Source organism: Aythya ferina, assembly GCF_964211825.1.
Source record: "Aythya ferina genome assembly, chromosome: 1".
Taxonomy (NCBI): domain Eukaryota; kingdom Metazoa; phylum Chordata; class Aves; order Anseriformes; family Anatidae; genus Aythya; species Aythya ferina.
In genome coordinates this window covers 92,922,092-92,947,556 of record NC_140296.1, presented here as the reverse complement: position 1 = coordinate 92,947,556, position 25,465 = coordinate 92,922,092, and the positions used below count along the sequence as shown (strand labels likewise).

The 25,465-nt window shown below is 40.3% G+C and overlaps 1 protein-coding gene across 12 annotated transcripts in view; it reads right to left on the bottom strand.

The window, feature by feature from the left end:
• Nucleotides 1-1,305: 1,305 nt before the first annotated feature.
• Nucleotides 1,306-25,465, bottom strand: part of PRDM15 (PR/SET domain 15) — a 33,993-nt gene continuing 9,833 nt past the window's right edge. For 5 of the 12 annotated variants that reach the window (XM_084530688.1, XM_084530682.1, XM_084530686.1 and 2 more), the window contains 21 exons: nucleotides 25,031-25,283; nucleotides 23,721-23,843; nucleotides 20,993-21,091; nucleotides 19,975-20,199; nucleotides 19,202-19,337; nucleotides 17,924-18,105; nucleotides 17,160-17,254; nucleotides 16,159-16,246; nucleotides 14,439-14,606; nucleotides 13,130-13,224; nucleotides 11,921-12,052; nucleotides 10,855-10,989; nucleotides 8,690-8,853; nucleotides 8,181-8,260; nucleotides 7,461-7,580; nucleotides 6,550-6,681; nucleotides 6,034-6,117; nucleotides 5,742-5,917; nucleotides 3,798-3,878; nucleotides 3,190-3,402; nucleotides 1,306-2,710 (listed from right to left, as the gene is read on the bottom strand). In XM_084530688.1, the coding sequence (XP_084386814.1) occupies nucleotides 2,234-2,710; nucleotides 3,190-3,402; nucleotides 3,798-3,878; nucleotides 5,742-5,917; nucleotides 6,034-6,117; nucleotides 6,550-6,681; nucleotides 7,461-7,580; nucleotides 8,181-8,260; nucleotides 8,690-8,853; nucleotides 10,855-10,989; nucleotides 11,921-12,052; nucleotides 13,130-13,224; nucleotides 14,439-14,606; nucleotides 16,159-16,246; nucleotides 17,160-17,254; nucleotides 17,924-18,105; nucleotides 19,202-19,337; nucleotides 19,975-20,199; nucleotides 20,993-21,091; nucleotides 23,721-23,843; nucleotides 25,031-25,283 (3,258 nt within the window). In that variant the 3' untranslated portion in view covers nucleotides 1,306-2,233. The remainder of the gene's footprint in view (nucleotides 2,711-3,189; nucleotides 3,403-3,797; nucleotides 3,879-5,741; nucleotides 5,918-6,033; nucleotides 6,118-6,549; nucleotides 6,682-7,460; nucleotides 7,581-8,180; nucleotides 8,261-8,689; nucleotides 8,854-10,854; nucleotides 10,990-11,920; nucleotides 12,053-13,129; nucleotides 13,225-14,438; nucleotides 14,607-16,158; nucleotides 16,247-17,159; nucleotides 17,255-17,923; nucleotides 18,106-19,201; nucleotides 19,338-19,974; nucleotides 20,200-20,992; nucleotides 21,092-23,720; nucleotides 23,844-25,030; nucleotides 25,284-25,465) is intronic. The other 7 variants (XM_084530692.1, XM_084530693.1, XM_084530690.1 and 4 more) reach the window with 6 other exon arrangements.

Sequence of the window (25,465 nt, the reverse complement as noted above, 5' to 3'; positions counted from 1 at the left end):
AAAAAAGTTTAAAAAAGTTGTAAAAAGTTTCAAGTACATATTACGATTTATAAATAAAACCTAGAGTCCTCTTGATCAATGGACATGAAGGGGAAGCACTCATGGGGAGGATAGCTGAGAAACTTATCTGGCCCAAGCCAGTGGTGGAATAATCTGTATGATAGAGGGACATCAAACTCTAATTCTTGGGATGGTGGGAGGCTAAAAAAACTTACAGAATCACAGAGTGCAGTTTGAAAAGAACTGGGGAAAACGAGAGACTAGGGAACAGAAAATTATTTCTTTTCCACACTGGTAAAAGATGTTTCTGATACACATCCTTGTTCCCCTCCAATGTAGGCATCTCCCATAAAGACAGTTCAGGACTTGTTGACATTTACAGAAAAGTAGCTCTATTCCTCTGGTACATCTTTCACCAGAAACTCCTCTCTTATTGCCATGTCCCATTGCAATTAGGTTTTGAGACATAGTGAGACTCTGGCTGTTGCTCCAGCACCAAGAAAGCCACGGGAGGTTATCTTTAATTTCCAGTCATTTATACTTTGGAAGGATTTGCTGCAGAGATTATAAGGCATTCTTTAGGGGTCAGGTAGTCCATGTTAATACCAACTTTCAAAGACAAACTCATTCCTACTCATAGTTTTGCTAATACATAGAACATTTTCATAAATATGATAGGCACAGACAGGATTTTTACAACCATCCATCTTCACTGTTAAACCCAGCAGAAATCTTTAGTATGGTTCTGTGGCTCAGTTTGCAGCCCCAAGGGAACTTGTTCTTCAACTGTAGCTGGCAGGACAAATTTGCCTTTCAGGATTCCAGGCAGCAACTTTTTGTTTGTTTGTTTTTAGTTTATTCCTTTTTGATAGCAGCTGCTTTTGCTCTGTGGGAAAGAAACTGTCTCCTTGACACGCGAAAGTCCAGACTACACATCAATGTATGGAGAATGGAATGAAAGTGTACTATCAGCAGTAATGTATTTGGCCCAACCCTCTATTTATATCCCCAATATTCATGCAAACCTTGCCCATCATTATACACTAGGGCACACTGCCTCCACGTGGCAGAATACGCGTTAGATATTCTTTTGTCTTGCATTTCATACAACCTTGGATGTGGCAATGAATTTTGGAAACTGAAGAAATAGAATCCATACATTATTTCTGCGAGAAAGGGCAATACGAGGATGTGGAACTTAATGCATCGTATTGATAACAATGTTCTTCACACAAATATTCACCAGGAATGCACAGTAAAGTACAAAGGCTATATATATATATATATGTATATATATATAAAGAATGCTTTCTCAAATGTTTATTACACGATGAAAGAAGGCTAATTGAAAAAAATTCACATCCTGCACTTGATCAAAGGGGACCAATTGCTCTTCGGGCCTAGTAGCTAAAAGCAAAACTGAAAGAGCAGTTTTGAATAATTACATAAAACTGTATCACATTCTTGTCTCAGTTCGTAACTGGTTTGATTCAAACTTGACTACAAGACCATCAAAGTTGCCTTAGCATTAGACCAGCTATGTGATTCGAGTAGCACTAACACTGTGTTACGGGTACAGGGCTTTTCCCATCACTAAATTAAAACACTTTGTGAAATTGGTATATTTTCTTCCACACCACGTTCATCCCCACCCCCAACCTCCACCTACTTTACCAACATTGTTAGATACAAGACCTAAAGAAGAAAGAAAACAATTATTGTTTTGCCCATTTGTGTTTACATTTCAGTCTCTGCCAGCTGGCCAGAAGTGCACTCCAGCTTACTCTCAACAAGGTCTTCATATATAATTTCCAGACTGGAGAGAAGTAAGTGACATGTTACGGCTGAAAGGGTTTTCTAAATCACCAGTGCCATATTTTTTAGGATTTCCCTGCTTTGGTTAGGATATATTACGATGCTCCTGTCAAATCTCAATCTTTCTGCACAAAATACACAGTGCAAGGGGGCGCTAAATTTATGGTGAGATTGATTTTTCTTTCTTTTTTTTTTTTTTTTTTTTGCTTTTTTGAAAGACAGTGCAAGGTCTAGAGACGATACGAGAATCTCAAAATTAGGGTGTTGCAGGGTGCTACGCCAATTTCAGCTTACATTTCATTGTATAAACATTTTCCCATCTGTTTGGTATCCAGCAAACAATCCTATTAGAAATTTTCCAAATGTCTGTGAGTTTTTGTCTGTAAGTACTGTCCATTTCATCTTCTCCAAGTATAAATTAGTAGCTATACATCTGTTGCTGTTGCTCTGTTTGAACCTGTTGCTGTCCTGACTGCTGTGGCGTTGGCTGCGCCTGGGGCTGCAAGACATCAGTCTGAGGCACCGACCTCCACGTCAGAGGATGCTGTTCTGTTATCTGGTTCCCCAGAGGAGCAATGGAGTTCACCAAGGTGGTCAGGTTTATAAAGTGGGCCACAGACTGCGGGTTGGCGGCCTCCGGCTGCGGCTGGATCTGAATGTCATTCTGGCGGTTGTGCAGCATGGCGGAGCCACTGACGGTGTCGAACGTGACGGTGAGAATGGAGTTGTCCAGCTGCAGCTGGCGCTCAGGCGCAGCCAGGTGGCCCACTGCCACCGGCTGGAGGTTTGTGAACTGGGTGCCAGCTGCCGTCGTAATGGGGGTAACGGTGATGTTTGTCAGCCCGACGGAACTGGACGGGGCTGTGACACTGGGGTCGCCAAGGGTCACCACCACCTGAGGAAAAACAGAAAGGTAACCTGACCGTCAAATATCTGGCATGGAGAACAAAACAACTGAGTGCTGATGGACTCCGACGTTGCTGCTGCCAGCAAAAGAAGTCATACAGATAGAGGGGAATATAGGAAGCTGGAATGGAACAACTTCCAAGTGTAGAAGTAAGGAGATAATGGGGGAGGGCATATGTAACCTTCAAAACCTTCAGCCAAATTAACTGTCACACCTGTGGTCACAGCTTCAGCCAGTTAGCAGACTGGCAGACAAAGAGATGGTAATGCCAAAGGAAAGAAAAATAGATACGAGGAATGGTCTGGCCTGATTTTTTTTTCTTTTTAATTCTTATTTATGTTTGTATTACTGCAGTTTATTAAACTACCCCTAAATGTTCTGATTGCTCTTCTGTGTTTGCTATTAGTAAAGTAGTTTATCCCCCTAAGCAATGCCAGCAGCCCATCACCCTTCTACTGGAGCTTTACCTGCTGAATGCTCTGTACAGCTGAATTAGTCTCATCTCCAACATTTCCTGTGAATTGAGCTTCCTTCTCTGTGTATTCACTGAAGGCAGGGTCCTCAGGCACTTGAGCTTCCTCCTCCTCACCTGACTTTTGCTTCCGTTTCTGGCCACGTTTAGGAGCTTTCATATGCTGTTTCCCTTCTGGTAGTTCGCTCTGTTCCAAGGCTAATTCTGGCTGGAGTGATGAATTTCCAAACAAAACACTAAGCAAAATGACTTGATGAAGTTCCAAGTAAGACGCTATCACCTGAAGTTGTTTTACTGTCGATCCTCAAGCAAAGGATCAAACTTTAGCAAAAACTTGTTTTCAGAGAATGAGAACTCATGCTCTAATTACCTCAATGTTATGAGCATGTTATATAACAAAACAAACGAACAACTTGCATCTGCTTATGCTGCTATGTCTTATAACACAGCATGCCACACATTAAGCTGGGACTAGTTCTCTAAAAACCGTATTTCTTGCCTACCAGCCCACAATTGGCTATGACACGTAACAAAAAATTGACATCCCCAATTCGCCCTCCAGCAGGCCTGACACCTTGTCGCCATACGAATTCAGCAATTTACCTGAACAATCCCAATTGAGGAGGCATCAATGGTAGTAGTCTCTGGCAGCTGCTCTAAATCATCAATCCGCACTGAAAGAATCTGTGGACAAAGAGGTATCAGCCTGGTGAACAGCAGCAGAACAGACCACAGCCAAACAATACAGCACAGCCTTGATAAATCCTGTCACAAAGCAAAAATGATGTAATCTAACATTTTGCACTTATCATTTAATATAATGCATTTACCCACAGCTTTTTTTTTTTTTTTTTTTTAAAGTAGCCTTCATCATATGGCACAGAACCACAGACTGGTTTGGGTCAGAAGGGACCTTAAAGCCCACCTGGATCCACCCCCCTGCCATGGGCAGGGACACCTCCCACCAGCCCAGGCTGCCCAAAGCCCCATCCAGCCTGGCCTTGAGCCCCTCCAGGGATGGGGCACCCACAGCTTCTCTGGGCAGCCTGTGCCAGCGCCTCACCGCCCTCACAGAGAAGAATTTCATCCTTATATGTAATGTAAACCTACCCTCTTTTAGTTTAAATCCATTCCCCCTTTCCTGTTGTTATCTGACCGAACAAAGAGTTGCTCTCCAACTTTTTTATAAGCCCCCTTTAAGTACTGAGAGGCTGCATTGAGGTCTCTCCTTGAGCTTTATCTTCTCCAGGCTGAACATCCCCAGTTCTCTCAGCCTTTCTTCATAGGAGAGGTGCTCCAGCCCCTTGATCACCTTTCTTCTCCCAGTCTGTGCTCCTGTCTGGGATTGCCCCGTCCCAGGTGCAGCACCCTGTACTTCGACTTGTTGAATCTCATTCAGTTCACGTGGGCCCACTTCTCAACCTTGTTCAGGACCCTTTAGATGGTTCAGGACCCTTTCCTTCTGTTGTATCGACTTCTGTTGTATCGACTTCCTTCTGTTGTATCGACTGCACCACTCAGCTTGGTGTCATCTGCAAACTTGCTGAATTTGCACTCAATCCCACTGTCCGTGCCATTAATAAAGGTATTAAACAGCCCTGGTCCCAGGACGGACCCCTGAGGGACACCACTTGTCACCGACCTCCAACTGGACATAGAGCCATTGACCACCACTTACATATTTATAAATATATTTATAAATATATTAACTGTGTCCTATTCCCTTATTTTCAGCAAAATCTATACTTCTCAGCTTATCAAAGAGCAGAAACAAATTGCCCTCTAGATTGCTGCATTTTTAAACCAAAGATCAATAAACAAAGCTTTTTGTTGACTGCCTACTTTTCATCATGATGACAGGGAAGGAATAGTTCAATCCAAAGCAATGCTGATGATAAACTGCTTGTAAAATAAAACCTCAAAGGGAGAGGAGAAGCCTTAGTCAACCTAAACAATAAATGCTGAGAAAAAATACAATATCTATTCATAAATTTAGAACAAAGTAAAAGCCCCATTACGGCCAGACAGAACATCCCTCTAATCCAAATTCTCTGCAGTCAACATTCATCTTTAGTACTAAGAATCATTCTACATCAGCAGCAGATACTGCCATCATCTCTATTCACCACTTCTTTCAGATCACTTCTAAATATGGAGAACACAATGGGGAAAAAAAGAATCGATTATGGTCACTAGTAGATGAAGACAAAACGTGAAAAGAAATATGCATTTAAGCTGAGGGTGAAAAAAAGGGATTTAAGTTATCAGAAGAACTTCATTTTTAGGGAGTGGCAATCAGATATATTTACTACTGAAACATAACAAAACAGCTGATTTGGCTAAGTGCATGCTTAACAGATACTACCTGAGCTGATCTTAGTTTATCCTTAACCTTAAAACTGGCCCCAAAAAAGAGAACAGGAAAAAAAAGGGGAGGGGGGGTGATGGGGGAGGAATTCCTTTCAAGTCACTGAAGGTCATAAAGTTTGCTAAAGAAAAAAGTCACAAACCAAACCATTCCATAATCTACCTGCCAAACTAACTCACCTCTGGATGTTTACGCCTCATGTGTCGACTCATGGATGCTCTGGTGGAAACCTTTGTCCCACACAGCTGACAGCTCTGGGCTTCCACCTTATCATGAGTGAGCTGTATGTGCTTCTGGAGCATGTAATCAGTGACATACTTCTTATCACAGACTGAACATGTCCACTGTTTTCCTACTGGTGGCAAATGGAAGGAAAAGCTGTTAGCAACAGCCCCCAAAGATGAGTATCATACGATAACTAGGAGTAAAGTTAAGCTCTAGTCTTCTATTACTGTATTTTAGAGGATTTACCTGTATGAATTAGCTTATGAGTCTCCATCGTATTTCTCTCACTAAAAGTCTTCCCACAGAGCTCACACATAAAATCTTTGATTCCTGTAAGAGTACATTTAGCATAAGAGCAATAATGATCTAAGGCATCTGAGACAATTCTGAATCTTGTATTAACAAAACACTCCACCCCACAGCCAAACAAATAAAAGAAGTCCAGTTTCACCGGCTATTTTCATTAAGCCATGCAACCGTATCAGTCAGAAAATAAATCAGAAAATAACATTTTGATTTGTGAAATAGGAAACCAGAGACTAATTTAAAACAAAAGCAACACTAAGTCTATCCTAGACTAAACCAACCACCCTTAAAAAATGGAAAGATGCAAGCAACCAAACACGTCTTAACTGTATAATAGGTGGTCTTGACTGACCAAAACCTCACTTTTCAAAAAGCACAATATGCATATTTCTTTTAATAATGTTAAATTCATTTAGCTGAATCAGTGCAGCTTTTGTACATCCTTAGGGACCTCACCTGTGTGTCTTTTGTAATGCTTCAGCATGTTGACTTTCTGTGCAAATTTCCGGTGACATTCCTTGCACTCGTATTCTTTAATCCCTTTGTGAAGCTTCATGTGGTGACGAAGCGCATGTTTTGTCTTCATTCCTATGAGGTAAAAAGACACAGCTAAAAGCACAGTATGATGATTTTCTCCATTCTCCCACCTTCAGAAGGGAACTCAGGATGACCTAACACATTTGTTAGCCAATAGCTCTAAGTTGATACCCACTGTATATCTGCTATTCAGTGTTTTTAATTGTTTAGGTAGCAGTGCACATTATCATTATTATTTTAGTTCCAGGCAAAAGCTCTGGAAAAACATCTGAAGAACCATGCGGAAGAAGCAAAACAGCAGGGAGAAGCAAAGATAAAACATCCTTAGGGATGTCAGACTTACTGCCTTCCGCTAATATGCCAGTTCAATTATGGTTCAAGTTATAGCTCAGGTAATTCAAAAGTTCAAAGCAACTTTGACTCTTAAAGCTCTTAAAAAGAGAAATTACTAATTCTTAAGTCTGAAAACAGTCTAGAATGAAAAATCAAACAGCAAACAAACAAACCAAAACAACTTTTATTCACTTTGGAACTGGAAATGCAGTGGAATTCACTCAGGCAAGCACACCTCAACCTAACAGAACAGAGGCAAATTTCATTGACATCAGAAGTGTCTTACAGGTCGTGGAGCCAGATAGTAAAATTAGGAGTGTTTAATATACGCGTAAGGCTCCTAATGAATACAGTTTCCAACACTCAAAAATAAAGAATTTACATTCTGAGTACCTTCCCAATATTCTAAGTCATTAGAATAATGGAAGTCATTTTAATTCAGATATTCACCTGTTATTCAGTATCACAGTTAACGGAAAACAAGGCATCAGACATACCTTTGCCACATTCTGCACACAAGTATTCTCGGATATTATCATGGACCCGCATGTGTTCTTTTAACATGTCTTTCCTAGCAAATGATTTGCCACATTGCTCACAAGCATGACTTTTTACACCTTAAAAATAAATTTAAAAGACAACATAAACAAAAAAAATGTTAATGAAAAATGTGCATCTCCTAAAACCTGATTAAACTGGTGAATTAGAAGGCAACAGTCCACCTGTGTTGACAGCCATATCTTTCATGCATATTGTAGCCCAAACTGAATTAGGAGACATTAGAGAGAGAAAAAAGCTGGCTTTTTGTGCGAGATCTACAAAAAGAAAGCCTGAGGTAGGAAAATACTGCATAGCATGAAATAATAATGAGCTGTTAAAAATGATTTTGCAATAGCAGTTTTCAGCCTGTGTAATGGTGAGAAGGTGACATGGAGAAGAATTTGAGGAAGAACGGAACACAGAATTAGGATTTTAGCAGATGAATCCTGCATTATATTAACTAAGATCTGGATTGTGTGCCTTGACCAAACATCTTCATTAACACTATCTGTTTTAGAAAACTGGTCTACCTTAAAAGCATAAATATATCATTTATCTTATTGTAACTTACAGTAAAAACCCGTAACTTATTTCTCCCTGAAAAAAAATAAGGCAGGCATTGGCAACAGAAATTTCTTTGTAATACTGAGAATGATAAAGAAACACAACATTTTTACCTGTATGTATAAGCTTATGTCTTTCCAGATTCCCTATACTGTTAAAAATCCTTCCACAGATTTCACATGGATGGATGTATCTGAAACCAGAGAGACCAAAACTGTCAAGCTTTTCCTGAGACAGAGATGGTTTTCAGGCATCTTTGCCAGTGTGTTTGGTAATACTAACTACTAGAAAAGTTCCTTGAAACATAAATGCATTTTAAAAATGAGCCTTAGAAACTCTAGGTTTGCTGAAGGCATTGCTATGTCCTCAAATTATGTATTTTTTAAAAATTCTTATTAAAACCATAGATTTATTGTTTATAAAGCCCAAACTGGGTAACTGTTGACTAATCATTTTAAGTGAATTGGCAGTGATATATAATGCATTTCAAACTTTTAATCAACATTATAACACCCATTAGTTTCTGGTCTTTTAGTACAACCCAATTCTCTAAAATCGTCAGATGGCAGAGCCACTGTGACTTCAAGATAGCTCCTCGTATCAGTCCAATAAGTCGTCTTACTTCTGCACATTAGGATCAGGCAGGTTCTCCCGATGAATGACCATGTGTGCATGGTAAGTTGCCTTCAAAGCGAACCGTCGATTACAAATGCTACAGCCATAGCCTTTCTCCTTGTGCACATCCATTATATGCTTCAGGTACTCCTTCCCTCGGCCGAAAGTTAACTGTGGAATGAACCAATAGTGAATGAAAGGGGAAAAATGTCCTTAGGAACAGCAATGATTTCATACTGCGTTACTGGGATCTCAAGCCAGAGCTACTAGTCGGAAATACCGTGCGTATCACCAGGTGAAAATTCTGGGAAAGCTAGATTCAGGCCTGAACCTGTTTGGCCATTACAAGCACGCTGCTACAGGACATCGGTTAACTCACTTGGAAAACTAGCTTGAGATGGTATCTCTGGCTTCTTGCTGACAGAGGGCAGAAGTGCAGAAGAACAGAACAGTTTGCTCAGCTTTGGACAGAAGTCGTGCTTCTTACACTGCACAAGTAGAGGACCTGCAATTATCTGTGCACTGACGAGCAGACTTGAAGAGAGCCACATCTAACCTCCACTAGCTGTTGAACCAAGGACGTCAGAGATGGAGAGAAATGTCTTTTGGACTCTACAGATACAGTAAGCTCTCCCTTTGCAGAGCAAGAAGAGTTGCTGTTTCTAGGCATTTGCAGAGCAGCAATTCCAGCTCAGGCCCTGGAAGCACTACAGCTATGACAGCCAGGTGCTTGACCTGGGCTAAGTGACCTTGCATATACACATATGCTCCCATATATCAGGGCGAAGTGCCATGACATGATCTTTTGCTCTGATTTTGGAATGACTCAGAGTATAACTGACAGTACTGCATAGCTTGGTGAAGATGTCCTTTGGGAAAAGGAAAAAATAAAGACAGATATCCTCAGAAGACGTATTTCACTAACACTTATATATATGTGGAATCCCTTAAGAATGTGTAAATTTTCAGCCAAAAAGAGCCTCCCCATCTCATCACAGGTAACACTCATTTCCCACTGCCTTACATGGTTTCTTACTTCACAGACACTTAAAAAAAGTGCTGAAAACAAACAAACAAACAAAAAAAGCTTCCAGAAAGAGCTTTCTAATTTGAATGGCATAATTTCCCACATTTAGAAGCACACATTTTTGTGCAGTTTATGTACCCATTAAGCGCCAGACATTATAATTACCACATTGAAAGCAAGTGCATGATTAACTGCTGTGATACCACATCTTCTTATGCTTACTGACATAAGCTTAAAATAAGTTTGCATTTAAAAACGGTTTGCAGATAAGTATAGAAAAATGATGTATTAATATCTCTGAGTTTTTAAAATGAGAAGAAGATAGCCTAAGCACTTTCATCACATTAAGAGTAGACTGTGACATAAAGTCTGATTTCCAGAGGCCAAGTCAGTGGCTTAACTACCAAGGTTCTCCTGTCCCACTGCCAGTTTGCCCAGTTTTGCTGTTGTCACTGATTCATTTTGCATCCCCCCCCACCTCAGCACTGCGTGCTCCCCCAGTTACTGTACAGAATCCAAATGGGGCTTAAGGATCCCATTCTTCCTCATTATTTCTTTACTAAATGGCAAAAGCCATGCAATAAGAGGCTGAAAGAGTCTTCCTCTGTTCACTGACAAGTGAGTAAAGTCTGTGCCAGCAGAACCATCCTGTTAGTAACAGAATAGGCCAAGAATAAGCAGTCATGCTGAACATTAACAATGGTGTTAATCCTCCAGACTGGATACCGACTAGAGGACATCTGATCTTGTCAAAATTAATCAAATTGTGGTTGGTGTCGTTCAGAAATGCCACAACAACTTTAATTTGCATATAATTAAAAGATAGCATAAAATTTGAATATTCCTTTACTGTTTCTTCCTCCAGTTTTGCTTGCTTGCTGCCTTACACAGAGGGAAGTGTATATTTATGTGTTTATCTTTTTAAGTATTTAGCATTTGCCTTACAGAACACCACCTGATGTCTTACGGAATAAGATCACTTCCTAGAATAGAGGTAACAAGCACTACAGAGAAGAGCAGACCTGTGAACTGGCCTTCTACTTCCTAATCCTCAGTGTTACTTAAAAATTAAAAATTTATAAATAACTCCACTCCTTTCCCCCCCCTCCCGCCCATCAAATTAATTTGAAAGTATTTAAAGCTACCTGGCACCTTTTGCAGCTATACTTGTGAGGCTCAGAATCTGCACTTTCATCAGAGTTGTCATCGTTTTCCTCTGATGAGATTCCAATTTTACCAATGAATTCTTCCCTCTGGTGATCGTCCATTAGTGCTATATCCTGTGTAGGGTAGGAAAGAATATTCTGTTTTAATAAAGACCTATGTGAAAAGGTAACAGATTGACAGCTTTTTTTTTTCTTTTTCTTTTTTGCCACCCTGACTGCTTCACATTAACTGCTGTAATATTATTTAAAATATCCTCCCACTTCACTCAGTTCAGGTAAACAAAGTCCCTCTGTTCATGATTAAACAAGGAACAACTGTTTATCTGAACAGATAGTACTCCATTTTTTGTATATGAAAGGAACTTGAATGTAAAAAGATACCCAACTGGTTCAGTATTACAACCATATAAGCATCTTTATAAGCATGAGTGATACAATTCCTTTCAATTTTGTGCTAACCCAGTTATGTCAAAACAATCAGTATCTGATTAGGCACTAGTAGTAGTGGTGTTTTTATTTTATTTTTTTTCTATTTTAAAATGATGTGGGTCATTCTGATTAAACCAGGTTAGGAACTGAGCGCACAGACAGTTATGCTGGCATATGCAAGAGAATCACAATCACGATGATTCAATTACTTTTCTGGTTTGTTTGCTGGAACAATGCATCTGTTAGCAGTCCTCCTGTTAAACGAGTTGTTATTCTCCCTGCCTTAAACTGAGCAACCTGTCTGATTCACCCAAGGTCAAAGAAGTGTATTTGCATTATGTTCAGAACAGCATTCTGCAGTGGTACCTGCAATAACTTTAAACATGATAGTCCACGTGCTCTGTAGCAGTCCACCTGTGGAACACAGCAGAGCCATGGGTAAAGCAGAACACGACACTTGCTAGGCTGCCGTAGAAACATCACTGCACAGGGTACACAATCACTCTTGTGTCGCCAGTATGAACACGTGGCTGTAGCAGTCTGAACATATTTACTGATGTGCTTATTAATGCTTGCTAAATAACAGGCCTTTCCTACTAAAATATTAATGCAATACCTTAAAATGGACGTGAATATGATCTCTCAGCACATCCACCCTGAAAAATTTACGCCCACAGATTTCACAGGTGTACTTCTTGTCTCCATGTGTTAAAAGGTGTTTGTTCATATTGCTTCTGCATGAAAATACCTAAGACAAAAGAAGAAGGATGGGCTTTTGTATCACATCCAGCAGGACTACAATTCTTTATAAGTTATTCAACGGACTGCTCAGAACATATTTACTATCCCATATTATTCATTCTGGCCAGAAACATGTAGGAACTCAGCAGACTACCTCAGAAACTGCCAACACAGCAAAATACACATAAACAGTTTCAAAGAACTGACTGAAATTGCCTGCTTGTCAGAGGTGGGCTTCCAAAAAAGATGGAGCAGAATTACATAAGGTAACGTTGCCTCTATCTGTAAAAAGATACTTACAAAAATCTGTCTTCATTGATGCTTCATGTATTGAAATAATCCAAAATAAGGGCCTACAGACCAAATTAACAGTTGCTTGAGCACATCTAGCACCACAAATCATTAAACATTTATCGAATCACTAGTTAAACCCACAATATTCGTACTGGTGACAACAGCAACTTCAGATCGTGACCACTAGCTCCCAAACACAACAGCAGCATGGTCACACAATGAGTTCACTTTGAATTCTAATAGAAAATGATTTTCAATGCACACAGTCAATTCTAGCTGTTCACATTCTGGCAGAAAAACTTTATGCTAAGTAGTGTAAGCCAAGGGATTTCACTGACAGACACAGTGGCCAAGTAACACTCTATGTTTTCTTACATGTCCTGAAGAAATTCTAGTCTGAACTTAATTTTAGCTTTTATTTTTGCCATAAGAGCTCTCAGTGTCTCTAGACACAGTGTGCTTGGACATATAATGGAGCTGACGCAGCTGAAAGAGCAACAAACACCTTGGCTGGGCCCCAGGACTCGCTGCTAACTGACCGCATGCCTGTCTGAGCTGCGAGGTAATCTGATTTGGCAGATACCTTAGTAAACGTCATTTACCTAAAAGCTTTTGGCAGGCTAAGTGTCTATTCAGGTAGACAGTTACTGTGGTTTAATACATGGGTGGTAACTTGCTACGCCACGATAATTCATTCAGAAGCGCTGGGTTGAGGCACAGCATACCCTTGGAGTGTTCTTGGAGCTACAACACAGAGCTTCACGGGGCACACGCTGGCGAAGAAGCCTACCTTCCCACACACGGGGCATCCCGAAGGCTCCTTCTTGTAGCGAACCATGTTTTCCGTGCTGTGTTCAAAGTCTTCTCGTTTCACACGCCTCACCCCTTAACAGAACAGTCCCCATCAAAAAAACAAAACAAAAAAAATAAACCATGGTTTTCCACTCCAATCTGCATGCCCTCTCAGGTGAATACTGTAAAGAAGAGTGAAACACTGGGAAGAGCCTCAACGCAGACGTTAATTGCTAGCAAAAGGATAATTGCTTAGTTAAAACGGTGCCTTAAGAATATAGAAGCAGTCTGCCAAAGTGACGTATCCAAAGTGTTGGACATTACACCAACTCTGCTGTGTCTGAAAACAGACATTTACTGTCAACAGGAAAACAGGCAGATGCAGTAGGCCTTGGCATTTTGATCGGTTATCTGGCCTAGAAATTCTCCCCAAATATCTCTAAGGAGAGAGGGAACTTTCAGAGAAGGAGCTTTCAGACCTTTCTCTGCTACTTTCAAGAGGGCTGCTGCTGTTCTGTGGAAGTTGAACATGAAATTTCTTGCCATTGCCACTCTAACCCTTGTCCTCTGCTCATGACACAGAGGGCTGAATCACGAGAGGCCAGTGACAATCAGCTATACCCAAAGCACCAAATCAGATAACCTGTTTTTTTTTTTTTAATTTTTTGAATCACCTGTGGTCTTATCATCTGTACCACTAGTGGCATTTTAATATATACTTCAGCAATCTATCATTACCCTACTTTTTCCACTCTCTCTGAGTACCTATAAGGTCTTTAGATGCTTGAAAGTTCAGACAAATCTTATATTACTTTCATACATTTCCCCAGATTTCAGAAGATTAACATCACACAGCATTCTATTTATATTATACTGGCCAGGTAGCAGCCTTTAAAAATAAATTTATACAGTAGTCACTTTCAATCCTACATTGCAAGTTAATTCTCTGCCCTCAAATTTTCAAGTTACCACACATTTAAAGAAAAAAAAAAAAAAAAAAAAAAGAACAGAACTCAGACTTAAAAAATAAAAAATAAACTGTTAAAATCAGCTAGTCTAAGCTAATGCATAGCAACCCAAACAACTTTCATGTGATTGTTAGCAGCACTGACTACAATCACATGAAGAAAAAAAATGGTGCAGCTCCTAGAAAGGTTTCACAGAATTAGGTAACTTTCCTCAAGGATTCATTACTATTATTTTTTTTAATAAATATCACATATTGCTGAAGCTTGCTACTTTAGGTCAGGAAGCTGACTAAAAACGACACCTACCATAACAGTTCTGTTCATATGCAGTATACTTACCTTCCAGGTGTCGTCTTTGATGGTCTAGCATGACATCCTTCCTGTAGAACATCTTATTGCAGATTTCACAGGCAAACTTCTTATCTCCATGCTTTTTCTTGTGTTTGGAAAGATTGCTGTTTGTAGAAAAGAATCTGAAACACATCTCACACTGGAATGTCTTGTCATCTGTAAGAGAAACCATGCAGGTCTTTACAGAGGAAAGCAGGTTGTGCGTGTTTGTGGGACATGTAGTTCTTTTGTTAGACCTGAATTTTAACATAAAATACATCATTATATGGATTGAGAAGGGAAATGCAGAAGCATGTATTCTTCTTTTTCTTCAAAATTTGTCTTCCCATTAAAGGTATAATAAACATCAAACAACATATCACGTTTAATTTTGCTACCTATGAAATAGGTAGTAAAAAAGTATGTGAAAGTATCACTGGAATGCACTGGAACATATTTTTTCCAAAAGCAATAGAAATATATTATGTTAATTTGAACACTGGCTCTAGCATCATAACTTCCTCAACCTGGCTATCTCCATTGTGGTCTAGCATACATTAAAATTATGTTTGGAGTTGACTGTGTAATACATGCCAGTACGGTATACTCCAGAACAAAGTATAAAATCTCAAAAAGCAAACCATCACATGATAATAGGCCTACGGGAAATTCACTTGATATTCAGCAGTTGAGACTTTTGTCAAAACATGACAGCCTGGTGCTGTAGGTGGAATTTGCCAACGCTAAAGTAATCACAATGAAGTAACAGCTTGGTTTGTTAAATAGTAGAGTAAAAACTGCTGCTCATTTTGCTAACAGTCAACTCAAGAGACAGAAAGTATGCTGCTGTCCTTGAATGAACACAAGAGTGAGGTCACTCAGCATTACTTTCCATTCTACATATGGCTGAGTTTTTTTTTCCTCTGAAAGGAAATGAGAAAACCTACTTAGGATGGTGTGGAAGGGGCAATAGCCCAAGTGATTTTAAACTGAGAGTTATCATGGGTCTGTAAAAGTAATCGGGATGTCATTTTCTAAGCATAAGATCACTCAGTGCAACTAATATGAGTAACCACGAGGGATGGCTGTGGAAGAAAAGGACAAGTTCTAGTGATACCAAGAAAGAAGCATCTGTAGAGACTACTGCAAGTATAAACAAAGCATGAAAAAGCAGCATTGAATGGCCTGGGTTGAAAACGACCTTAAAGATCATCTAGTTTCAACTCCCCTGGTCTAGGCAGGGTTGCCAACCACTAGAGCAGGCTGCCCAGAGCCACAAAACCACAAAAACTATAATCCCAGAGAACTACAAACTATTGATAGTACTGGCTCCTTTTCTAGTTCCCCTATCTCAGAGAAAAGAGGCTAAACTTAGTTTCAGGAAAGAAAGTTAAACAGATGGTGACAGGGTAGCTGTGAACATACGATTGAAATATTAGTTAGGATTTTATATAGCTGAGCAGGAAATACTAAAAAATGCAATACAAAAGTGGATGTAAAAAAACCTCTACAGATTACTGTCTTCACTTTTTTTTTTTTTTTTTTTTTTTTAACTTTTTTTTTCAGGTTTTGTGAGAAAAGGGGGAAAGAAGGGGGCAGGTTGCTTGTGGTGATGAAAAAATCCAAATGCCTACTTCCCCTTTGCAGTTACTATACTGAGATAGATCTGTAGCCATACCCACAAAACTGAGTAAAGATGAGAGGAAGCTGAACCATTAGCCATTCTCACCTGTCCTGCAGTTATGGAATTCCAACGCACTCTCTATCCGAAAGGCCTTTTCACATGTTGTACATTTGTATCTGTACTCACTGTCAACCTGAGGATTGCAAACAGTGTTTACGAGGGGAAAAAGCCAAGTCACATCTGACAGAGAAATTCTGAATCTCAATTACTTTTTCTGCCTTTCCTAATTTTTCTTCCTTCAACAGGACACTTAAATACACAGATACAAAATTCTAATGCTAGATTATCATGCCATGTTTCTACATATGACCTCTATACAAAACAAAAAGAACAGACAATGCATCTGTGTGCTTGTAACAGTCTTCCCAATAACCTCCCAGTCCGATGTGGAGACAGAATGTTTGAAAAGCGAGATGTAATCTGACTCATCCTCTAGCTCCGAAGCAGATGCCAGGAGTCTGAGAGCTTAGGACCTTGATGCCCAGCAAGAACAGAAATATTCACTGATAAGGCTCCACCACAGGTGTGTTAAATATTTATATGGCAGCAGCACTGAAAGGCCCTCATAGCAGGCACAGCACTGCTACTATAAGCATCACACATTTACACATCTGATCACAGCCCTTACTGACACAGCCTTCACCCAGAGTTCACCCACTAAATGATGCTACAGGTGGTGATAGATAAACCAGGACAGGCAAACAAGACTGGAATAGTCCTTTTTAGTACAATAAACTGAATTCAGATCTCACTTCTAGGTCATGCAGGTCCAGCTATCTCCAGTTTCTCTTGCTGTAACAGATGCCTGAAAACAATTTTCTATAGAAAATTCAGACATGAAAAAAGACTTCCATGCTCCAAAGCGTGTCCATTTTCCAAACTAATCTGTTGTTGTAACAGAAAATGTTACCTCTCCCTCAGTCTTATCTCACTTATAAGAAATTCACAGGTATCTACTCAAATGTAATTGACCCAAACTCCCCCGCTAGCACCTGGATGCATTTTCACCTAACCTCAGAAGAAGCCCGCTAGTCATTTCCACTCACTTCGTTCCTGCTGTGCTTGTAGGAAACATGCTGCTTCAAGCTCTCTTTACGGCTGAACAGCTTTGCGCATTCCTCACATTTAAATAGTTTGTCACCTGAGGGGATCAATCAAGATTAAAAAAAAAAAAAAAAAAGAAAAGTCAGAGACTGATAATAATCAACTCTAGGCAAGACAGGGGAAACCAAAGGACAAGCAACTGCAAATAAACAGGCTAGTGATGAGAAGTTTAAGTAATTCAGGAGACGCAGATAATGGATTTTGACCTTTTCCATTTTAGTGCAGTTTACCTACTGACAAGAATTACGTTTGGTTCCCCCCAACCCTTTTGAAATTGTTATTTTTCACAGAATCCTTAGAAGCAGGTCATGCACCCCCTGGAACTGCAGACCACAGGTCAAAAAGCACTCAGCTGGTATTTACACATCAATGTTGACCATGAGCCTGTGAAGATGGGGGACTGTGTGTATGTAAAGTGATGAACAGTTTTGGAACGGTTGTGGAAAAGCCATCACATCCTAGCCTTTGCTTATAATATGTACCTACATTCAGATTCTAAATACTCAAATTTCAACTTCCAACTTTATCTTCTCATGCTTTGGACTGAAAAAATTAAAGAGGTCATTAGAGAAAGTTTTTTTTTTAAAAAAAGCAACTCTATTAAGATTATGCACACCAATATTAAGAATAGTTTAAATGCTTTACTCAAAGGTGGAACCAACGAGAGACAGAAGCAGTATGCAAGCGAGACAGAAAGCAAACCCACCATGAGAACGGATGTGCCTGCTGAGGTTGCTGCTGTTCTGGAAGATCTTACTGCAGATACTGCATTGATAGACACGTTTGTGCTCCCCGAGTTGTTTTATCAGCTTCCGCCGTATACCATGTCTACTGGAGAGAATTAAACTTCTTTTGAGGGACATGGTGTTTTGGTGATGAGCAAACCTACTGGATCAGAGAAAGAAAGGCAGGGACTGAAAGGTATCCCACAGGTTGCAAGGAAGTCCCAAGAGCTGGCAAAAGCTAGAAGAGTGTTACGCTCAGCTTCTGGCAGGAGAGGGAGTGCTGGAGCTTCATCCTTGAGAAGATGACCTCCCGGCCACCCACTGGTAGCAGCAGATGTCAGAAAGCAGCTCATTCCAAATTAACTTCACCCAGGACAAAAAAGAAAAAAAGCAGCAGCCACCAGCCCCAGAGATCGTCTTTTAAGGCCTCTCAGAGCAGCATAAAGGATCTGTTCTGCTTACTCTCTAAAAACTTTAGCAGTACTTCGGCTTAGAAACCTGTTTTCATGCAAAAAGCGTGTATGACAAGAAGGCAGCAGGGCACCAAGAAGCGGTACTGTTCTATTTCCCAGCACAGCCACCCGTTGGAATGCATTTTGATGGTCCTCCGTCTGCTCAGGACTTTAGCATATAGCATTACTAGCTAATTTTGAAACACCAATTAATTTATTATACCAAAAAAAATGAAAGAAAAAGAAAAAAAATCATTCAAAAAGACAGTTTTATCAAGCCGGAAAAACACAGAAGATTTTAAATCAGTCAATGATATTTAGCAGTCTCCCTGAGGTTCTGGTATACATAAATTTTCCCTTCTTACTGCTCCAAGTCTGAAGTATCATGAACATGAATCAGTATGAAGTCATTTATGAGTTAAGATACAAACCAGACTGAATAATAATGTGTTGTTGTTTCTTTTAAAGCCAAAAACTTTTTGCCTGTTTTATCACCAACATTCAACAAGAGTAATATTTCACTGTGCAACTGGAAGAGGCTTTGGTATCACACTGAATGAAACCATTAACATGTCAGAAAATTAAATTCCCATGGTTTATATTACAACCTTCTAGTGCAAATCTCTCACCAACTGTGCATCATCCTACAGTGCTCGATCCAGCTTTGTGGCTCTTCTAGTGGCAGCAGCATGCAGTTTTACACTAATGAAAAACAGCATCTGTGGGTTCAGTGTTTGAGCAGAGCTGTTACATGCTACTCCGACTTGATTAAGCCCGAGAGGAAATTCTGCATCCCAGAACACTTACTTTGTGACTGAACTGATGCTGTTTGTGGTGCTAGGCATCTTTCCTAAAACCAATTCCATAATCCTCTCTTCTGTAGCTGAAGGCAGGGCTACCTCATCTGGCGGGACTTCAGTTGCAGTGCTAGCTACACGTTCCGCTGCAAACACATCATAAAAATAAAGTGTTAACGTGGAGAGCTTGAAAGAAAACCTTAATTGCAGGAACTTGCTTTTGTAATGACACGTGGCACTGAACTAGGATCCTTGACAAGTAACTGATTGCAAATGAGTAGGTAGAACTTTCAAGACAGAGAAAGGGGCTACTGAATCACAAGTGAGCTGTAGCTAACATCGCTTACGAAGATGTAATTTCTTACCTTTCCAGCCTACTAGTACAGGTGACCATGCCTTGCAAATTCCTACTAGAACTTCTCTTAAAGGGAAGTAAGACCCTGAAAAAAGCCCCTTCTAGGAATACAATGTAAGTCTGAGAGAGGAAGCTCTCTCTTCTTGAGAGGGAGGATGCTTTCTCTCCTGTTTCTTCTCGCAGGATGCTACACAGTTGTCTCTGGGCCCCTCTATTCCTAAAACTGTTGCAGGAGAATGCAGGTCATCTAAGCACAGATGTTGCAACCTTTACTGTAGACATGGACCTTGCAGATAACTAACACAGGTTTGTAAATCATCTGTTTTAGTGATCCGCCTGAAAACCTCCACCCTGACTGTGCTTTACTTTGTAGGCCTTTCTGAAAACTAAAGACATATGAGGGGAACACATACTTAGCACTGTCTTACCTGCCGAATCCTTCTCTTCAACAACGACGAGGGGCGTTTCTGCTTTTGCTGTTTTGGGCTTTCTTCCCCGTCTGGCCTTCCTCCTGGAGTCTGTACTGGCACCAGCTGCATCACAAACCACTGGCGGATCCGCAGGGGGAGTCTCTGTTGCTTTCTCTGTAACAGCCTCATTTTGGCTGGCTTGGGGAGCACCTTTAGCTTGCTCCAGGTGACTCAGCAAGTGCTCTGGATGGATGGAAAGAACAAGAGAATAAAGAGGAAAGAAACTGCCATGGAATTCCCCCAGGGATAAATCTAGCTGAAACCTATCAATCAGGTCGACCTCATTTAATGGACTCCAAATTATTTCAGAAGCAGTCAGTCACAATACCATCCTAACTAAAAGCATAAAGTCTATTAAACATGCAAACAATTACTAACATGGACTGCAATTTTTAATAGATATAACTGGAAATAGGCTGTGCCCCTGACAGTGTGTACATTTTTCCAAATATCCAAGTTATTTAGCAGCCAAAGTCCCCTTTTCAAAAATGATTTCTCAAACGGTCGGAGCTCTTAAATATTTTAAGATCTTTAGAAGACTGAATAAAACAGCTGGAAATGAAATGCAGAGAAAAGGAACCCACCTATTTCATTACCTTTACTGCATCTGTGCTATAAATACCAGACAGATAGCATCATTAAGTATAAGCTGACGTGTCTGATGTTATAGATCATTCATGCAGTTTTCTACCCTTGATGCTCCTAACGCTCACGTCATCTTCTAGACAGTAATTTTATTTCTTCTAGATTCAATATCACAACTGTATGCCTAGAGATTTTCTGCTGCCACATCAATAACATCATTGTTTTACCTTTCGCAAACAATTTTTACACAAATATATAAAACCTATTTTTACATGAGTATATAAAACCTGCATCATGGATGAGGACATGGCTTTGCAGCCTTGTGCTCTGGGAGAACTGAACTCTCCTAACGCTGCTCAGTACTCTGGCATCAATTTCTAACACTCCTTACCTGTCAGCAGCTGAGGCTCTTGGAAAGCAGAAGAACAGACTTTACACGTCCACTGGCTGGACTCTGCTTCTGCAGCTCCGCTGCTTTCTGAAGCATTCACTAAATCACAAGAAGAAATAACTTAAAGGTTTGAAAATGGGAAAAAGAAGCAGTAAATCCCTGTAGCCTTGTTCCTCTTGCGGTGACTCCCTGCATACCACAAACTATGATTTAAGCAATAAGTGGCCCACAGAGGCAACTGCTTAATTTTGAGCTTCCCAGCTATACTCCAACCAGCAGACCAAACAAAACAAGTAGTCACATGCCTGTAACACGTGCAATTCACAAGAAAACCTATGTATGATTTATTCTCTGGGACCACTTCGGGATCTTCCAGACATGACTACTTTAAAAGTCAAAACAGATGAGAACACTGAATAGAATCCAAATGGCTGCAGGAGAGAACATTGGCGCTCTTGTAAGGTCCCAAGGGTCCCTTTATCACTTTCTAAAGAGCAGTGATGATCAAAGACAAGATGCAAATCAATTTTTAGCAGTGGAGCTACTAGTACTCTTCTGGGTCAGTTGAGGACAGAAGTAGAAAAATCCTCCTTGCTCTCTCCAAAGAGCATCACAGAGTAAGAGCATTTGGATTAACAGATGTAAGGGTGAGAACAATAAAAACCTGGTTTTGAGTGGTTTCATGAACTGGGTGTTCTATCAGACTACCAGATCAGTATTTTAACTATCAGCCAACAAACACGCATACAGATATTAGGGGGAAAATGGATCTGGAATTGGGAAAAAAAAAAAAAAAAGGTTCACAGTCCCTCAACTTTCACTCTTCGGATGATCTGTCTGAATTTGCCAAGTACCTGGTAAATCTGGACTGGTTCACAGAATTTTTGACACACAAAGCTGAATATTCCACAGTACACAAGAATCCCCCGGAAAGCAGGATGAGGCTGTAATTAGATTGAGTGAATGCCAGTGCAAGAAATTCAGACTGTACCTCAGTTTCTGCCACAGATTTCCTGCGTGACAGTAAGCAAGTCAGTTAATCTCTCTCTGCCTAAGGACCCCATCTGTAATGGGATGATAAAAATACTTCCTCCTTCTCACTCTTGGCTCTTAAACAAAAATAAAAGACTCTCTGATAGTTCCCTGCTACAAACATGTTCAACATTCTGCACTACATGCGTCAGACCTCATCCGCGCTGTAATAAATATATAAAAAATGATGATTCAAAAACAGAACTTCTTTCTTCACAGGCTACAAAAAGAACTTCTTATCTTGAGAGCTTTGTCCAGGAGGCCAAGGACAACACACCTGAACCCCCAAATTCTGCATAACTTAGAAGTCAAATCGGTAAACAACATGTAAGCTAAGCTATTGGATCCGTATCATGATGCTGCTGGCCAGTAAAACTGAAAAGCCACCATCTGCAAAACTGAAATCTGTCTTGGAAATTATCTCTGGTTTTGCACTTCCCTTGCTCCTTTTATCTACCTCAAACCTAGAGACCCTAGGTACTAGGTGCACTGGTTTGCCAGGGAGAGTCACGTCCCACTTCTTCAGGCTTCCAGGTTAAGCTGTCAGCTGCCAGAAGCTTTGCAGGACTTGGGGTCAGCAGTCAGAATCAAAACAGGCATATTTTGTTTTGTAAGCACCAAAACACTACAACAGCGGGGACACTTTAAGGCTTCTGAAATGTAACAGTACACATTTTGTTTCTGTTGAAGTTGGCCTTTCAGACAGTAGCATAAAGGACGTAGAAAGGGCTGTTCAAATTCTTCACTGTTTTTTTCCAGGAAAAATCAGTTATGCTGAACTGAAAGGCAACTGCTCAGCCAGCTTCATGTTTCAGCTGTGGCAGCATCCAGGTAAAATGTATGGACCTCTTCTGATGAAGTTCACATCTGCAACAATCTCCTCCTCTCCTCCTGACTACTTTTAATACTAGTAACTTAGCAAACCAACCTTCTCAAAGAAGAGACCCAGAATACTTTATTTTCATCCTGATCTGCAAACTATGTACTCTGAGTTTACTTCAAGGCAAGACAAGGCAATTTGTGTTAGACAGCTTCTTAATTTCATTGCTCTCTTATCAGAGATTACAGAGGAATTGCTTCATGATCAATCTTGGGGACTAAGCTTCTGTGACTCTGTTAGTTGTTTCCTAACCTTGTGTTCTTTGCCAATAGTACCTGTATTGCTCATAAATTTACATAAATCTGAGTTCCTGTCAGCAAATACAGTCTGAATTCTTCTAGACTTCTGGTATCACTGTCATTTAGGCATGGGCAGCATTTTTGTTGTTTCCAAACAGCACTGTTCTTACACTCACAATCTCATGTTTTCTTCTAGCACCTGGCCATTTGAACTATTACAGTTTGCAAAGAAAGTCTGCAGATTTTCTTTAGAACGTCCCCCGCCAAACCTTAACCACCTGCAAATTCAGAAGCAGTTAGGGCTTTCATGAAAATCATCTGCCTGGAGGTCTTTTTGTCCCTTCTGGCCTTTTTTGAACCTGCCTATGTGTTTTAAGCACAGTGCCCATGAAAATAAAAAGAAAAATCTAGACTTTCAAACCCTCTACACATTAGGATTTGCTGAATGTTACATAACCATGATATCTGCAGAGAAATGGCATACCCAGCAGCTCTTTGGATCTCTATCTACCCTCTTTAGATCTGTATCTACTCTCTCTCTCTCTCTCTCTCTCAAAAATAACATAATTTTGCATACCTGCTGGATCAGCTACTGGTATGCTGGATTTTTTCGTTTTTTTATGGGGGAAGACAGCAGTCGAAGGCTTTGAAGAGACTTTGTTCCCCTCTTTATCATATTCCATCACTACCAAGCACATATCTGTGGAGAGGAAAAACAGTTCCTTTTCTTTACTTTCCAGACCTTTTGATTCTCTTCCTCTGTACTGACAGCAGCACGCAGAGTCACAAAGTTTTGCCTAACAGCAGGCCTGCAAAACTCATTCTCATGTAAAATCCTAACCAGGACATTTTTATGCCTGGATTTGCATAAATGCCTTTGATGTTATGGAGTATATAATGAAAGTGCTGAAGAGAGACAGCAGGACATACCTAAGCTTTTTACCTAAATATTTTTAAATACCCATTTGCACAAACTGTATACATGAGAATGGGTTGAAAGTACATGAATGGGTTAAGCTAAATAGGAAAAAGATGAAACCACTCGATTAATACCAACTGAAAACATCTTAGAATTTATAAATGTGTTAAGAGGACAGATTCAGCATTCAAGACTGTGCTCACCACCAAGATCAGCCATAAAACATGCTATTGGCATTGGCCTCTCCCCAGGATATTTGTCACCCCAAATTACACTCAGCAAAGTGATAACACTGTATAAGGAGTATTCCCAGCTCAACAACAGAAAGAAATTGCCCTTGCAATGCTAAAGGATCATGCCCTTTAGCTGTAGAAATGCAGAAGTAGAAGAAAACCGAGGGGGCAGAGGAATAAATTCTAATTCAGACTAACAAATCTGCTGCCTTTCCTTGCCAATGCACAAGCAATGATGTGGAATGGCACCTCACATCTGAACTTACTTCTTTCTAGTAGCTTTCACGTGAGACTGCACAAGGTAAAATTAGTTTTTAACTGTGCAGCAGTTCTGAGCAAAACCAACACATTTTCACTACAACTATAAAAAAAAAAAGGCTTCTTTAACAAATCTACATTATATGTTTAGACACACACTGACACCTGAGACCCTTTGCTCTTGTACCCTGAGCTGCTTCTGATACCAGTTCTTTAGTTAAGAACTATTTAGCAAGGTTGTTCAGCCTGAAGAGGCCGAATCATCAACTAAGTCATCTGTTTTCAAAAACTCAGTTATACCGTGGTAAAGAACCCATGCTTTCTTCTTGTAAGGCAACCATGTATGCAGGTTAGCCTGACTCTAAAGGCTACCATGTTCAGGGTCAAGGCCTACTCAATAAACAGCACTGTCAACTACAACTATCAGTCCCTCTCAGGACTGGGCCCTTAGGAAGGAAGAAAGGCCCCCACACATACCATTGGCAATACTAGAGACCTGCTTCAGCACTGGCTTTTCCATTTTTTTGGCGTAAAAAGCTGCATACCACACTCGCAGCTCAGTTCCTGGCGGGATGTCCCGGGAGGTGGTGAAGTAAATATCATTATCATGCTGGAAGGCAGTTAAATTTTGATGTTTGTGCTCAGTGGCTGGCCGCACCATCATCATCCAGTTGCAATCATCTTCATTTGAGGTGTCAAAGTAAACCAAGGGCCCATCCTTCTGGAACACCTACCAAGCAAATTACACATGCAATAAAACTGTAACTAATAATGCAAAGTTAAGAATTTATACTTTCTACTTTGTAATGGCTTTCCTTCAGTGTACATCAGAGACGAAGCAAGCCTTAACCCGTGCATGCATCAGGCATGTATCATGTATCAGTCTCATCTTCAGATGAGTAAGTCTAAGGC